The 16,590-nt window shown below is 30.5% G+C and overlaps 1 protein-coding gene across 2 annotated transcripts; it reads left to right on the top strand.

The window, feature by feature from the left end:
* Positions 1-4,266: 4,266 nt before the first annotated feature.
* Positions 4,267-16,241, top strand: LOC145745065 (plasma membrane calcium-transporting ATPase 1-like). 2 transcript variants are annotated; one of them, XM_082563055.1, is made up of 20 exons: positions 4,267-4,516; positions 4,608-4,802; positions 5,308-5,574; positions 6,386-6,616; positions 7,447-7,677; positions 7,839-8,053; positions 8,329-8,416; positions 8,580-8,737; positions 9,062-9,196; positions 9,383-9,489; positions 9,612-9,846; positions 10,179-10,358; positions 10,486-10,680; positions 10,840-11,031; positions 11,326-11,539; positions 11,877-12,088; positions 12,372-12,524; positions 12,684-12,821; positions 13,485-13,553; positions 14,093-15,009. In XM_082563055.1, the coding sequence occupies exons 1-20, from the start codon at positions 4,333-4,335 to the stop codon at positions 14,294-14,296; spliced, it is 3,603 nt and encodes a 1,200-aa protein (XP_082419181.1). In that variant the 5' UTR covers positions 4,267-4,332; the 3' UTR covers positions 14,297-15,009. The 2 variants fall into 2 exon arrangements, with proteins under 2 accessions (XP_082419181.1, XP_082419182.1); XM_082563056.1 differs by lacking the exons at positions 13,485-13,553; positions 14,093-15,009 and adding an exon at positions 15,037-16,241.
* Positions 16,242-16,590: the final 349 nt, after the last annotated feature.

Raw genomic sequence — 16,590 nt, 5'->3', positions numbered from 1 at the left:
GTTTTATGTTTAGCTAACTTAGCAAACTGTAATACTTTATATAAATTATATACACTTGACTTATACTAACTTGGAAATTAATTTTGAAAGACGTTATAAATTAGTAACAAAACTTTATTCAACTTGTTCGCAAAGTTTCGGTTGAGTGACAAGAAATAGATTTATTTTGTCAAAGCATGACCCACCTATAGCCAAACCCGATTATAACAACAACAAAAAGCCATTGTCAATTTAAAGACATAAAAAAGGCTTTTTGTGATTTTAAAATGGGTTCAAATGAATAAAAGTAACCATGAACTTCGCTAAACAAATATTTGTCGTAATTCTTGTTGTTAACGATTTTTCAATTTTACATTAAAACTTATCAAAATTAATTTGTGCAACAACTAAATTTTATAATACATGTTCTAGTTAATTTAATGATTAAATTAACAAATGTAAAAAAATATTACAAAAATAAATACGAAAATGAGGATAAACTTAAATACCTAAAATCTTCGGATATTATTGTGACATAATAAAAAAAAAATCAAGAGAGGACACAAAGTTAAAAACGAAGGCAATCAGATTAAAAAATACAATTTTACGTTAATTTTACTTGTACTAGCAGACTAGGCATATATTTAATAAACTTGCAGCTTGTTAAGCTACTAAAATAACTTAATTTATTTGCAAACAGTATATATTGCCTGTTTGCAGTTTTGTTTTTTATTGGTTTGTCTGTTTGAAAATTTAACACAATAAAAATTAGTGTTTCGGCTTGTTAAAAAAACAAATTGTAAAAACAGTTAGCTAGCAAGTGTTATGGATTTGGTAAATTCTATTTATGTTTTAGTAAAAAGCATATATTATATGTCCTTTGGATTCTTTTAAAGTGAAATCAGAAAAGGAAAGTATTTAAATAAGAAACACCATCAACAACTTTTATTTGCTGACTGATAATAAACTTAATATATTCCTAGCTTGATTTTTTTATATTATAAATTCAATTTTGCAAATTTGTTATATATATTATATGTAGTAAGCTGATAATCACATTGTAAGTTTAAAAATTGTAGGCATATATATATATATATGCTATTTTTTTACATTTTTGCATACACTTAATTTTTACAATTGCAAATGTAAACTTTATTTAAGGCTCGGTTTTGTCAAAATTGTTATAATTTATAATTTTCTTGTTAATTAGTTTAAATTTAGGTTTATGTATTTAAAACTTACATAAACCTGGGTTATTTTTGCTGTGCACATGCTAGGTTATATATAGCAGGTAAACCTAGTAGTTGCTCGGTCTTCATGATTTTTATTTTTTTTCTAATAAGGCATTAAATGCACTGCACTGGGTTATAGACATGGCATAACAAAAATTGAGTTATTATGTTTAAAAATTTGCTTAGCAGAAGTGTTTATACAAAGCAATTGTGGTTTTGCATTGCATTTTTTAGTATAGGTTGACTAGTTTCCTACCGAGTAGATTTTTTTAAAGCTTTTATTACTTTTTGTATTTAAATCTAACATGCTTTAAAATTGTGTATATATAAATCTTTTATTAGCATCGGCATATATATATAAAATAATTGATTTTACACTTATTACAGTGAACACATATGCTATATATACTAATAGTAATTTTTTTGGGATAAAAAATATGACTTGATTGTATGTTAACTAAGCATATTAAATGAAACTGTTTTTTTATTATAGATTTTTAAAGTTTTTTAGCTTTAATCTTAATTATAAAATTACCACTAATTCTACTGGGAATAACTTTATTTTTAAACTTAACCTTTCGAATGATAATTTTATAGTGGATTTAAATTTAATTAATTTTTGAATATAATAAGTCATCTTCTAGATTGTTTCTTTGTATCAAAGGTCTTACGGAAGCCTTATTTTATTGTTATATTATATTGTCAACTAAACAAAAATAACGAACAATTAAGGCATTTTGTCTATGATGTTAATTGTTGTTGCCTTTGTACACTAATTTTATAAAGTTGTGGTTGTAGTCATTCTACTTTGTTAAAATTTAAAAATTAAGTTAGCTGTTTAAATAGTGGTTAAAGTTAATGTTTAACTAGCAGCGTCACTATTTTACCAATGATTTTTTTACTATAGTTCACTGTTTAAGTAAGTATAATCAATCAGTATTTATTTTGCTGGCACATGTTTTACACTTTACATTTTATATTATTTAAAATATAAAAATTTAACACAATTAAAGATTGTATTTAGTGTAGATTTAGAATACAATTCATTTAGACATTTTAAATGTTGCACTTTATTGCATTAATTTATCATGATATGCTGATTCGTCTCTATATTGTTGTGGTGGCGTAAAGGCCTAAACGCCCACGTAATATAAAAACTCATTGTTCACAAAAAACACTTATTTATTAAAGTTGTTACAAGTTGTTGTATGTAGTGGGATAAAATAGCTGTTTTTACAAACAAGTTCGCGTTTATTTAGTGTTACGTGTTAGCTTTGGCCTTGAATTGTCCCCAGTCTCTTAGAGTACGTATATATACTATATTTTCTCTGTGAACGTAGTGATTAATTTTAATAATAGAAAACGGAGACGTACAAAACCATGAAATATTTATCGAGTAAAATATAACGATCGACCAGATATTCCACCCCAGTTTGCACTTTATATAATATCTAGTTTATCATATGTTTATAACTATATTTAGTAACTTAAGCCTGAAAAATACCAAAATTGGAATTCAAATCATACATTTTTACTCACTTATAGTTCTTTGTGTTCAATATATTTTGGAACTAATTATTTTAAGCAGTTACGTAATTAGTAGGACAGAATGTTTTCGACAGCCTACTTTGCTTTATTATTTATATGCTACGTTAGTCAGTTTTTGATTACTTTGTAATAATTAGCATTCAGTATTCAGCAACGGTTTTTAATTACTTCATGACTTATTCAGCAGTCTAAAATTGTAGTTCAGTTCAGTACAAATCTTTTTTTAAATTTTTTGGTAAGTGCTTATTTATATATTTATGTCTAGAGTCGAGGTATTTTATAACGGTAAACTAAAATAATACCAAAACAAGAATATCAATTGAATTTTTTATTGTTTTTCAATTTATGTTTTTTTATTAACCATAATAGTTTGTATTGCTTTTTTTGTATGTAGAATCTTTTAATCTTTTTAAGAGAAAAGCTGATTAAATTGTAATGTGATTCATCATAATTTCTTAATAATGTTAAGTCAATTACACGCTTAAAAACTGCATTTGAACTGATTGACAATCTTCTAGCTCATAAATAATTTACTTTTATCAATTTTTGTAAAACAAATTGGAAAAATGTAAACCATGTCGAAAAAAGCCATTTTTAAAAATAATAAAAGCAATCTATTTGCTCTAGCTGGGGTGGTTTAGTGTGCTACTATGTTTAGGTCAAATTGTAATCAATTCAAATTAGTTTATTGGGCCTAGAAGTCGTTTTGAAGAGATAATATTGATATTTTATAATAAAAATCTTTTTTTGTCGATAAACATTGATTGTTTCGACCATCGATATCTATTTTAGTGGGTTTGAAAGACAGATAAATTACTTTTTTATAAATTTAGTTCATGCGTATTTAATTACGCATAAAATAATGTTGAAATTGCGTCAATAATGACATCTAAAATAATTGCGTAACAAATTTTGTGTTAAAAGGTCGCTCGAATTAATCTCTATAACGTTAACTTGATGGAATGCATAATACTCTAATTTCTTTGAATCGGCACCGCTGTCGCGCAGATAGCCTTGAATAGCTCAAAAGTAATTAACCAAATGTATCAGGGCCGCTGTTCCACGCGATGGTGGTATTTGAAGATAATTCCTAGGAGACTGAATATAACAAAAACGTGGACTTGGTTATCGATTGAGGCCCTTTCGTTAAATTATCATCGATTTATGGGCGAACGATGGAAAGTGGTCCAGTTGTATTGCTTGTTAGTATAGTATAACTTGCAGCTTTAAATCATTGTTCATTTAGGAAAGGAACTACTACTCTAATGCCATCTTAGTTTTAATTTTTAATTAACTTTTTGCTTAGATCTTAATTTTAGAATACTACGTATAGTTATGGAGAATTTAAGTTGAATAGAAAAGCTATAACACCTATAAAAAGTAATAGTATTTTAAAGAACTGCTTGGATCGTAACTTACTTCAAATACATGCAAGTGGTCCACAATTACAAAGTTAGGTTTTCTAATAAAAATGTAATTTTTTGAACTTTTTTTTGTTTTCAGAATCTAAAAAGTTTATAACAACAAACACTAGTATTTGGTTTAACTTGCTAGGGTCCGTGGAGCTACAAGGATGGCTCCCAAAGCTAAGGGAGACCAATTAATTAACATGGCAGTAGATGGCGAGGAATACGGGGTCGGATTAAACGATTTAAAGGCTTTAATGGAATGCCGTGGTGCAGAAGGAATTGAAAGATTAGAAACATATGGTGGAACGCTTGGTCTGTGCGCAAAACTAAAAACATCGCCCAAAGATGGTAATTACACCCTATTTTCAGTCATTAAATGTTTATATACTATATGATAGCATTGCCTTATTTACACTTAATATTGTCATTATGATTACAGGGCTCTCCAATAGTCCTGGAGAATTAGAACAGCGTAAAAACGTGTTCGGTCAAAATCTAATTCCACCAAAAAAGCCCAAAACATTTTTGGAACTGGTCTGGGAAGCGTTGCAAGACGTAACTTTAATTATTCTCGAAATAGCTGCAATTATATCTCTCGGTCTATCATTTTACAAAGCGCCAGAAGGCCAAGCTGGTAATCTTGTTTACATTTCTTTTTATAACAATTTTTGTTGTACCCAGCAGACTGTTACATAATTAACAATGTACTGTAAAATAGGCTTTTTAAAAGTACGATTAACACTACTTTTGTAGTCTCAATAATTATGTTGGTCCAATTAATTTTTTGGTATATTTTTAAACTAAATTTTACGTTTCTTAAAAGGCGCAAACTACTTGAACCCTGTTGACTTTGGTCAGGTTGTTTATATTATCTTTATAAGACTTTGTTGTGTATATAGCAGAAGTGCGCTTAACAGAAATAAGGCAAAAACGCAACTAAATATAGGATATTTAATATAATTGTTGGAAAGGGCTTTTATTTTACAAACTCTATCAACCCCATTTTAAATAAAATCAAAATCCCTATCCAAATTAACTAAATATTAAAATACAATTTGGACGATAATATGGAAAGTTTTTATTGATAAATATCCACTTTATTTTAATACTACTTCATTTTAATACTACTTCTTGTTTAGAAAATTGTCTTCCTGCTGAATTTACATCAACGGGAGGAGAGGCAGGTGACGGAGCAGCAGGATGGATCGAAGGAGCTGCGATTCTCGCTTCTGTGTTTGTCGTGGTGATTGTTACAGCTGGTAACGATTACACCAAAGAGAAACAGTTTCGTGGTCTTCAAAATAAAATCGAACAGGAGCAAAAGTTTGCAACGATTCGGGATGGACAAATTATCGAAATTCCTGTCGCTAATATAGTGGTCGGCGATATAGCACAAGTGAAATATGGTAAGTTTTTTTTTAACCTTTGTGTAAATATAATACGGTTGCATTATTGCCAACGTTTTGATGCTTAAATAAATGATATATTGGCGTGTCTGAAAAACCGCAGTTAAGGGTAACGCAATTTCGTAGGCGTAAGAATTCAGAAAGTTAAAAATAGAATGAACATTTTTTAAACGCAAGTCATTTGTCAAACGATGGCTTTAGTAACTGAACCACGCAAATGTAATATCACAATGGTAACGTTTTTTAAAATTAACGTAAAAATTTTAATGCACGTAAATTTGGTTTAAGAATTGCGCAATTAAATATATACGACTTACGTTTATCAGCATTATTCAAGTTATAAATAGACCTCGTTATTTCTTCATTTTCAGCTATTTTTATTAAAACGTTACAATTGTCATGATTATTACAACGCATTTATGAAAATAAAGATTTTGATTGTCAGCTGATCTCCACGCACGTGACTTGATTGTGATTTTATGACGTCATAGAATAACATGTGTTCTTGCGTTATATACCGCGCTAAAAATAAACAAAATATTGCTTAAAACGACCATGTGATACGAATGACAAGAATCATAAAATGTCACATGGTTTTAATCAGCAATTTCTTCTTAAACAGTAACCTAATACTATTACATAACTGTTTTTTACTTTTTTTCTTATTTAAAGTCTTTTAACATTTAACAATTTCAAAAATTCACAAAATTAGCCTTGTTATATGTCAACTTTTTTATGTTTTTAAATTAAATTATATGTCAACTTTTTTATGTTTTTAAATTAAAAATGGTCTATTTATTTTGATCTTTAGGTGATTTATTACCTGCTGATGGAATTTTAATACAAAGCAATGACTTAAAAGTCGATGAGAGCTCGTTGACTGGTGAGTCAGATCATGTGAAAAAGGGGGCCGAATTGGACCCCATCATGTTAGCGGGTACCCACGTTATGGAGGGTAGTGGGAGGATGTTGGTCACCGCTGTCGGGGTCAACTCACAAACTGGAATTATTTTTACATTGCTCGGTGCATCTGAGGATGAAGGTAAGTTTTATAAGCAGAGTTTTATTATAAATCAATCAAATGTGGTCACATGGCTATCAATAAAAAGTAGGCACGTCATTTCCCTGTCTATATTAATACAAATTTATATTTTATTTTTTTCAAAATTTAATAAAAAACAGCTTTAAACTAAATAATTTGTTCAAACTTACACATTTGGTTTGCCTTATTGAGTATAACATATTCTGCTGTTTAAACTAGTTTATTTGTTGTTTATAATTTGAATTATTTTAACTTGTGTAGCTCCGAAAGAAAAACCTAAGTTGGAAAATATTCCTTCGATTAAAATCAATGGCGTTAAATGTGTTGATATTGGTGGTAATTAAATCTCAATGTTGTTGTTGTGTAATGTTAAATGTTGTCAGTTTTGTATTTGTTAAATAGTATGTTGTAATGGTAAGCTGCATACAGGGGATTAAGCAATATCATGAGCTAGTTTTATTATTGATTTATTGGTATTTTTCTATTGGTTATGTTTTTTTTTATTGATATTTGTAATAGTATACAAATATTTGCATAATATCATGCTTAGGAAAGTGTAAAAGGTCTTGATTTTTATTATGTATTATATTTTGTTTATTTGGGTTAAATGTTTAAATATTTAAAGAGAGATCTATTGTACTATTGTAGAGATCTATTGTAGAGATCTATAGATCTATTGTACTATTGCTATATTTATGTTTTATTGTAAAATGTCTTTATAATTTTGTAATTTCAATGTTGTTTGTTGTCCTTTTTGTATTGTTAATCTTGTTATTAAGACCAGTTAATTTAATATATGATTTATAATTCTAAATTTTTTTTTTTATCAGACCATGTCGAAACACCAGATGCAAATCGCCCCAATCCACCAGCCAACAATGACCACGGCTCCCCAGAGAGCATCCCACTCACAGAGAGATTGGAAAGTGTTCCGGAGGGTGGGGAGGAGGTTGACGGAGCTGCAGAAGAGGCGGCGGTTAAGAAAAAGTCATCTAGAAGGAAGGAGCAATCTGTGTTGCAAGCAAAACTTACAAAATTAGCTGTACAAATTGGTTATGCAGGTATGGAAAAGATTTACTTTATTGAAACTTTAATCTTAAAAAACTTTTAAATATAAGACTCTTGTAAGTGTCTAAAATTTTTAAGAAATCTTAAATAAATATTTGGCTAGTTAGTTTTTATCTGGATTTCATAATTTTAGTTTTAAAATCTTTTTTTTCAGGTTTTGGAGTCTCGGTGCTTACTGTTGCTATTTTAATTATTGTCTTCTGTGCTGAACTATTCGGGGTATTTGGATTTACCTGGGAATCAGAATGTACCTCAGTCTACGTTCAATATTTTGTCAAGTTCTTTATCATTGGTGTAACCGTTCTGGTCGTTGCAGTACCAGAAGGCTTACCACTTGCTGTAACTATATCCCTGGCTTTTTCTGTCAAAGTAAGAGAGCATTGAATGTAACATAATTAAACAAGAAATAAGTATATGTTATTAATTTTATCAACATTGCTGTTTTTGTTGTTTCAATTTAGACTTCTGTTAAGCAATTATATGGAACATTGCATAAAAATAAACATGACTTGTATATTATGAATTCTTTAACAATTACTGCACATTTGTTATTTAAATATGTGCTATTTTTATCTTGAAAGTTAAGTTATGTTTTTTTTTACATTTTGCAAAAACTTATTTTAAGATATATTATTTTTATTTAGAAAATGATGAAAGATAATAATTTAGTCAGGCATTTAGATGCTTGTGAAACTATGGGAAATGCAACAGCAATTTGTTCCGATAAAACTGGTTTGTTATATAATTCTAAAAACTTATGAATAAAAAATGTGATTTGATTTTAATGTTTATTTTTAACTTTAATGCATTATAAATAATTAATGATGCAAGAAAGTAAAGATCTCAAAATAAAACTGAGATTTTCTGGAATGAAATTTTTATAATTTTTTCTTAGGAACACTAACTACAAATCGAATGACTGTTGTACAATGTTATCTTGCAAAAAAATATTACAACACTACTCTGCCCAAAGCTGACGCCTTGCCGGCACATTTAACTCAGTGTTTAATTACTGGGATTTCAATCAACAGTGCATACACTTCAAAACTTTTGGTTAGTTGTTTTTTATTTTAAGAGAGTTTCTTATTTTTATTGATTTTTCTTTAATGTGGTAAGGGTGGCTTTACAGTTCTTAGTATATAAACTTTTGTTCCCACAGCACAGCTCATAATGCCCCTGCTAGGTTTTAATATTTTGATATTAATAGAACACATATATATTCACATATAAAGTTTTTTTCTAATTAAAGAATTGTTTTTTTAAAGAAGTAGTTAATATTTTTGCTTTATTTATAATTAATAATATAAATTATTTATAATATACACACCCCCAATTCAAAGAATTAAATTTCAAATTTTAATAATATGAAATTTTTAGCCACCTGAAAAAGTTGGAGGCCAACCCATGCAAGTTGGAAACAAAACTGAATGTGCTTTGCTTGGATTTGTTCGTGATACTGGTCGTAAATACGACAACATTCGAGCTGAAATAACAGAAGAGAAACTATTCAAGGTAATTTAATATCATGAGATAAATAGTGTTTATTTTTCACTATCGTATTCACAAAAATAAAAGTTTACACACATAACTGAAAGGGGTTTTAAATAAAAATTTTAATTCTATGTTATAAAAATTATTTTTTGCCACTTTTAAGTTATGAATACCGGCCTTAATTTAAATGATTTTAATTATTTAAAGGTATATACTTTTAACTCTGTGAGAAAGTCAATGAGCACAGTTATTCAAAACCCAGATGGAAGTTTCCGTCTTTACACTAAAGGAGCTTCTGAAATCATTCTTAAAAAGTAAATCTTGATAAAAATTTTGCAATAAAAAAAAATTAATTTCATTATAACTTGGGTAACAAATTATAGTTTTTTCAACCAATCCTATATTTATATTAAATTCTTTAATAATTTAATTATAGATGCAGTCAGATACTTGATGAAGAAGGCAATCTGGCAAAATTTTCATCAACAGAAAAAAATCAAATTATTAAAAATGTTATCGAAAAAATGGCGGGCGATGGTTTGAGGACAATTGGTCTCGCTTATCGTGACTTTTCTGCAGACAGTCCACCAGATTGGGAGCAGGAAAACACAGTTGTTTCAAACCTCACTTGTATTGGAATAACTGGGATTGAAGATCCAGTAAGACCAGAGGTAAAGATTTTGTTTTTCTAAGAGTTGGCTAATTTTAAAACTTTAAAAATAGCATCAATTTTAGCATAGTGTTGTTGATTTTAGTAATAGATTTTACAATAGAGCCTTACTATAACCAACTATTAATTTTTTAAAGCATATATTATATAACCGAGAATTAATTGTAATATGTTCACAACTTTAAACTAATATTTGCCCATGATAATTTACCAGAGCACCACAAATGGCAGTTTTATTTTCTTGTAGGCATGTAAATTGACCATACATATGTTTACAAAACTCTATTATATTCAGATATCAAGTTCTGTTTTTTCAACATTTACTTTTATTAGGTTCCTGATGCCATTAAAAAGTGCCAGCGTGCCGGCATCACAGTCCGGATGGTGACAGGGGATAACATTAACACTGCTCGCTCTATCGCCACCAAGTGTGGAATTATCTCACCACAAGATGACATCCTTGTGCTGGATGGAAAAGAGTTTAATCGAAGAATAAGAAACTCTAAAGGAGAAGTAAATAAAATCATCTTTGTTTAGAAATTTGTCAAAAATTATTTTAGCATAAGGCTTTGAAAAACCTAAACTTTTTGGTGATAAATTACAGCAAGCACTTTAAATTACAGTAAACACTTTTTTTTAGGTCGAGCAATCTCGCTTAGATGCTGTGTGGCCACAATTGCGAGTATTAGCTAGATCTTCACCCACTGATAAACATACTTTAGTGAAAGGAATTATTGACAGCAAGGCAGGTGCGACTCGACAAGTGGTTGCTGTTACTGGAGATGGAACAAACGATGGTCCAGCTCTTAAGAAAGCTGATGTTGGATTTGCTATGGTAAGTAACACAAATAGTTACAGTATTTTATTACTGACCGATGTATTATTTACATACACTAAAGGCCTAAACTTTAAGCCACAATTAACAAGCAGCTAGCTGATAAAATGAGATAAAGTTACCTTATTTATTCCAAATGAATCATGTTGAAATTTTTAGGGTATTGCTGGTACAGATGTTGCAAAAGAGGCTTCTGATATTATCCTTACCGATGATAACTTTACCTCGATTGTAAAAGCTGTAAAATGGGGAAGAAATGTGTACGACAGCATCGCTAAATTTCTTCAGTTTCAGCTGACTGTCAACGTGGTTGCAGTTGTGGTTGCTTTTGTTGGTGCCTGTGTAATCAAGGTACTTTTATAGAGTTTTAAAAACGTTAAATATATACTTTGAGTATTACTGGCAGTGTGGTGTAGTGGTCAAAACACTTGGCTACACTACATAAAGTCCTGGGTTCGATCCTTACTGCTCTGATAGTGAAGCCCCTTTAAGTAAGATGCTATAAACGGTGTGAACTTCTGCTAAGCCAATACTTAAACAGCAGCTAAATTAGCAGCCAGTTTTAATCTAAAAAATTCCCAAATTAAAAAAAAACTTTTCTTAACCATTGTCATATTAGTGACAATACCATATTTTTCTACACAGGACAGTCCACTTAAAGCTGTGCAAATGTTGTGGGTAAACCTTATCATGGACACCCTAGCTTCACTTGCACTTTCCACTGAACAACCTACCGATGCTTTACTTTTAAGGAAACCTTATGGACGAAACAAAGCTCTTATTTCACGGACAATGATGAAGAATATTCTGGGCCATGCTGTCTATCAAATTACTGTCATATTTACTCTTCTATTTGCAGGTAAAACTTTTGGTGCAACATGAAGCACTTGTACTAATTCTATCTATAACCTAGATGTGGGAAGGCAGAATTCATAGCCTAAACATAGAGTAACATTTGTTGCCTCGACTAAGTTTTGAGTTGACTTTGACAGTTTGGGATATAAAAGATTATTGTTGCCTGGTATTTAAAATGCTGATTAAGAGTTGGCAGGAGTTTATACTGTTTATAGGGCCTCACTAAAGTTGCTGCAGCATAAGAGCAGTGGAGATTGAACTAACGACTTAATGTAGTTAAGCCATTTGTTTTGCAACTAAAAAAAATTAAATGAAAAGTAAATACATTTACGTTTCCTTAGGGGAGAAATTATTTGATATTGACAACGGCCGAGGTCTAACTCTTCACTCTGCCCCAACCCAACACTTTACTATAGTGTTCAACACCTTTGTTCTCATGCAAATTTTCAACGAAATCAACGCCAGAAAAATACACGGAGAACGAGATGTGTTCAGTGGAATATTTACAAACCCGATTTTCTGTGTTATATTAGTTGCAACATTTGTTCTGCAGGTTAGATTCAAGTTGTACATTATTATATCTATGTTAAATATGTTTTATAGTGTAGTTTATATAGTACACCTTTTAATAAACGTATTAGTAGAATATATGTGTCTGTGGCTTTCGAAAGGTCTATATGGATGGCATGGCGACCTAAGTAACTAGAGGTTTTGTGTTTGATTCCCACTGATTCCAAGTTTTTTTAAGGAAAGGCTTTTACAGTTAACTTTGTGTAGCTCAAATTGATATGGCAACTAGTTAAAAATAATTTTTTTTTACGTTTTCTTTTTTTCAGGTTTTAATTGTACAGTTTGGTGGCATGGCCTTTACCACAACTCCCCTAACATTCTCACAGTGGCTTTGGTGTATTTTCCTTGGCATGTTTGAACTCATTTGGGGCCAAGTCGTGTCCACAATTCCCAACAAACAGCTTCCTAAATGCCTCACTGTAAGTTTTTTGACGATTTTTTTTAAATTTAATCATTTTTTTTCATGACTTATATTAGCCTAAGATAATTCACCCGCGCACCACAAACGGTAGTTTAAATATTTTGGAGGTCTACGAATACATAGATAGTTGTTACTAAAAGTTATGTTTTTATTCAAGATTGGAAAGTCTGAGCCTCTTCCGGAAGACGAAGATGTTGCAGGAGAAGCTGAAGATACCGTTCCAGATCTCGCGGATCAGAACCTAAGGAGAGGACAAATTCTCTGGTTCAGAGGACTCAACAGAATCCAACAACAGGTCAGATATATTCATGTGTTCAATTCATTTTCAGTACAATGATAACTTAAAAAATATAAAGTTTAGTATATACTTTTGTCTTTAAAATGATATTTATTTTGAAGTTATTTAGCTTAAAGTTAGAAAATTTATTTAAAACAGGGGTTATAGTTAGTTAGATTAGTATTAGTTATAGTACAGTAAAGTTATTTCAGTTTTAGATTAGTAAAAGTTCAGTTTAATTAGTAAAAAACTGGTGTTCTACAGATTAAATCCAAGCAAGAACAGAGCGTTCATTATCGCTCATTGTTAGACTTAAGTGACAAGAAGTTGTCCCAGGCCCCCGCTTTATTAGCCCGCCATTCTTCCCACACGAACCCCCTTCCTTCCGCGACCGGGTTGGTTCGGCCGAAAGTTTACCCGGCCCACTAACCGGGACACCCCCCCTTTATGTATTTACTGTTTGTTTCTGTTAAGGTAAATTAGATTATTAGTTTTTAAATGCAGTATGTGAAGATAGCAAGTTATAGAAAAAGTATAGTAAATTACTTAGGAATTTGTAGGGTATTTTAAATGTGTGTTGTATATGTATACTACTTTGTGTGTTTATTATATTTTTTAATTGTACTTTTCCATTTTTTTCATTTTTTCGGTCGATTTGATTTTTTTTTTCTCCAACCGCAGATAAGTGTAGTCGAAGCTTTCAAACAACCTTCCCTTCGACGCAAGGCCGCCATGAATTCGCACGGCGACGTAATATAAAAAACAAACTAGCTAGTTTTACATTTGAATGACGAGTGTTTGTTTGCGTGCTTGTGTTTTTTTATCATTTGCATTTCGTAGTCAAAGCGTAGATGCTTGTCTTGATACAGACTGACTTGTGGTGGCCAAACTAAATCGATTTTGACCGCTTCCAATAACAATAATAATATTAACACCCAAAATAAGAGTTGTAGTTTGTTATTTTCAATCAAATTAATTTGTGGCAATAGATAATAATCATACAGAATTAGTGGTTTTGATTGTTTGTTTTTTCGTGTTGGTTTGTCGGACATATTATCATTGTTTTTCCACTTTTTTCTGGTTGTTTTACTTAAATCTCACGATAATTAGCACGAAGACACATTTCTCATTACAAAACTTGCTGAAAAATGCTTTAAAAACACCACGAATCACGATTATCGCATTCCAAATCAGAGTAAATATCAGAACCCCACACAGCACGTGATATTTATTTGTGACGTCACATTCCTCGCTCGTTTTTTCACGATTTCTATTTTTTCGGTCCCCAGCTTTCCTCTACCACCGCCGGTAGATGGCGCGGTGCGGTGACCACTTTGCGTTCTTCTAACCCCGAAACTTCAAATCGAGTTGACGATATTCCTTACATAGGTAAAGTTAGGTGTAAAAAAGTTGGTCGTTTATTTAGGAGTTTGGTTCTGTCTTTTTTGAGAGTTGGTCTTTTATTTAAATGTTTAGTGTGGTCTTTTTTTTAAGAGTTGGTCTTTTATTTAGGAATTTAGTTTGGTCTTTTTTAAAAGTTGGGTTTTATTTTTTTTTAGTTAATCTTTTATTCAAGTATTTTTTGAAAGGTTGGTCTTTTATTTTAGATTTTAGGTTGGTCTTTTTTAAGAGTTGGTCTTTTATTTAAAATTTTGGTTGGTCTTTTTTAAGGGTTGGGTTTTTGTATTTTTTTAGTTGGTCTTTTATTTAAGTATTTTTTGAAAAGTTGGTCTTTTATTTTAGATTTTAGGTTGGTCTTTTTTAAGAGTTGGTCTTTTTAAAGAGTTGGGTTTTTATCTTTTTTTAGATGGTCTTTTATTCAAGTATTTTTTGAAGAGTTGGTCTTTTTGTGTGTTTGTTAATTTTAATGGCAAATATAAACCTGCGTTTTGTGTAACTGATTACGTTTTTGTGTGGTACAGTTTTTGACGTTGCGTGACCAAGCTTATTTGTAATTTAATTAACACGAGGTGCATGTGAGCAATTACAATTCTGTAGAAATAGGCTGATACTTACAAACTGGTTTGCCCGCTTAATTTTTTTACTTTTGTTAATCTTTAGCAGGTAATTTTTCTTGGCCCGATTCCTGTCTTTTGCTGTATTTACAAAAACAATTAAAAAGTGGATTAACTATCGTAGAAAATATTTTTATGTTTGGTCTAAAAATTAAAAAAAAAATTCGCGTTTTTTTAAAGAAAATATTTTTTAACAAAACTTTATTTTTTTTGGACAGATTCGTGTAGTTAACGCCTTCCGTAGTTCACTTTATGAAACCCGTCATTATAAGCGAAGCATGAACTCAATTGCATCCATTCACAACTTCCAAACCCAACTCCAAAACGAAGAAGACGAAGACGAATTTGAAGAACAGCCTTCTCCACAGCTGCATCCGGACCTATCCCAATCCTCCGTCGCTTGAGTGGAGAGACCGGCACCACCTAACGGTCGGATCGCTCCAACGATTTTAACCGCTCGGAAAACCTTAAAACGCTTCCCGGTTGTTGAAAAATTCGTCGTCGTCGTTTTTGGTGCTTGTTTTTTTCTTCTTCAAGATTCGTTCTAGTTAGCAATATCCGTCAACACGTCACTTAGTTTATATTCAATTTTTAGTCGTGCCAGCGAGAGATCCCTTTGTTTTTTCTGACACGATTTCACGCCTGACAATGTACGTAAAACCGTGGTGTTTTTTGTGCTCGTGGCGTCCTCTACTAACCTCTCTAATTTTAGACTAATATGCAAGGGACTTAAAAATTCTTTTTTGTAATTTCGATATTGTTATATTCTGTAAAAAAAGGCAAAAACTGTTTTTTGTCAAAGCCTAAAGATTAGCTTTGTATCCTAATTTTTCACATCTTTATAACATATTAAAAATATTTTATCATTTTATTTTCTAATCTATGTAGTTGGTCCTTTATTTGCATTCATATATTGCTACGCATTTATTCTGAGGGTAGGTTAAACTATATTTTAAAGCATAATACAAGAAAAACAAGATTTTTTTTTAATTTAAAATTTGTCGTACTCGTGTAGGTGTATTTTTTAAATTTTTTACATCTTTGTTGGTGATGTAAAAATTTTTATCTCATATCCATGATTTCTTTATTTTTGAGTACCTGCCCAGGTTGATTTTTTTCCATCTTATTTAACATCAAAATCTACGTAGTGCCCACCTCTTACTATAAAGCATGTTTGTTGTATTGTATAGAAATAGGTAACATCGTTTCAATAAATTTATATCGTTTACTAATTTAATTCTTATATTATAGCACACACAACATATTTTTTTCTATAAGAGCTCCTGATTTTTAAGGGGGTTTGTTTCGTTAGTTTTTAGTAATTTCTTATTATCAGTTTTTTGCTTGTTTCTGCGTTAGCTTTTCTGTTTCTTGTTTCGTTGGACATCGTACAATTTTCTAAAATATAATCCACGCTTATATGTTTTAAGTTTGTCTGTTTTATTTTTAGGATTAGTATATTAATATATGTTAAGGTTGTGCGATCGGCTTTTCCTCATCGAGGATAAAGATATATATAAAATAAAGCAGAATTTTTACCAGTTTAGCCGGTTACCATCAAATCGCTTGTTATTTTTGGACGACAAATTTTTCCGCGCTTTTTATAGCAATAATTAAAAGCCATTTATGACAAAATTAATTAATAATTAGGTTATGCAAGTAATCCTAAACTACGTTTTGTATTATTTTTAAAGGGTTTTAGAAGAAAAATAGTTCTATTTATTATAAATAATAAGTTGGATGTATTTAGAAATAAGCCAAACACTTTACAG

This window comes from Corella eumyota, chromosome 3 (genome assembly GCF_963082875.1).
Source record: "Corella eumyota chromosome 3, kaCorEumy4.1, whole genome shotgun sequence".
Taxonomy (NCBI): Eukaryota; Metazoa; Chordata; class Ascidiacea; order Phlebobranchia; family Corellidae; genus Corella; species Corella eumyota.
This window is presented reverse-complemented; position numbering and strand designations above follow the sequence as displayed.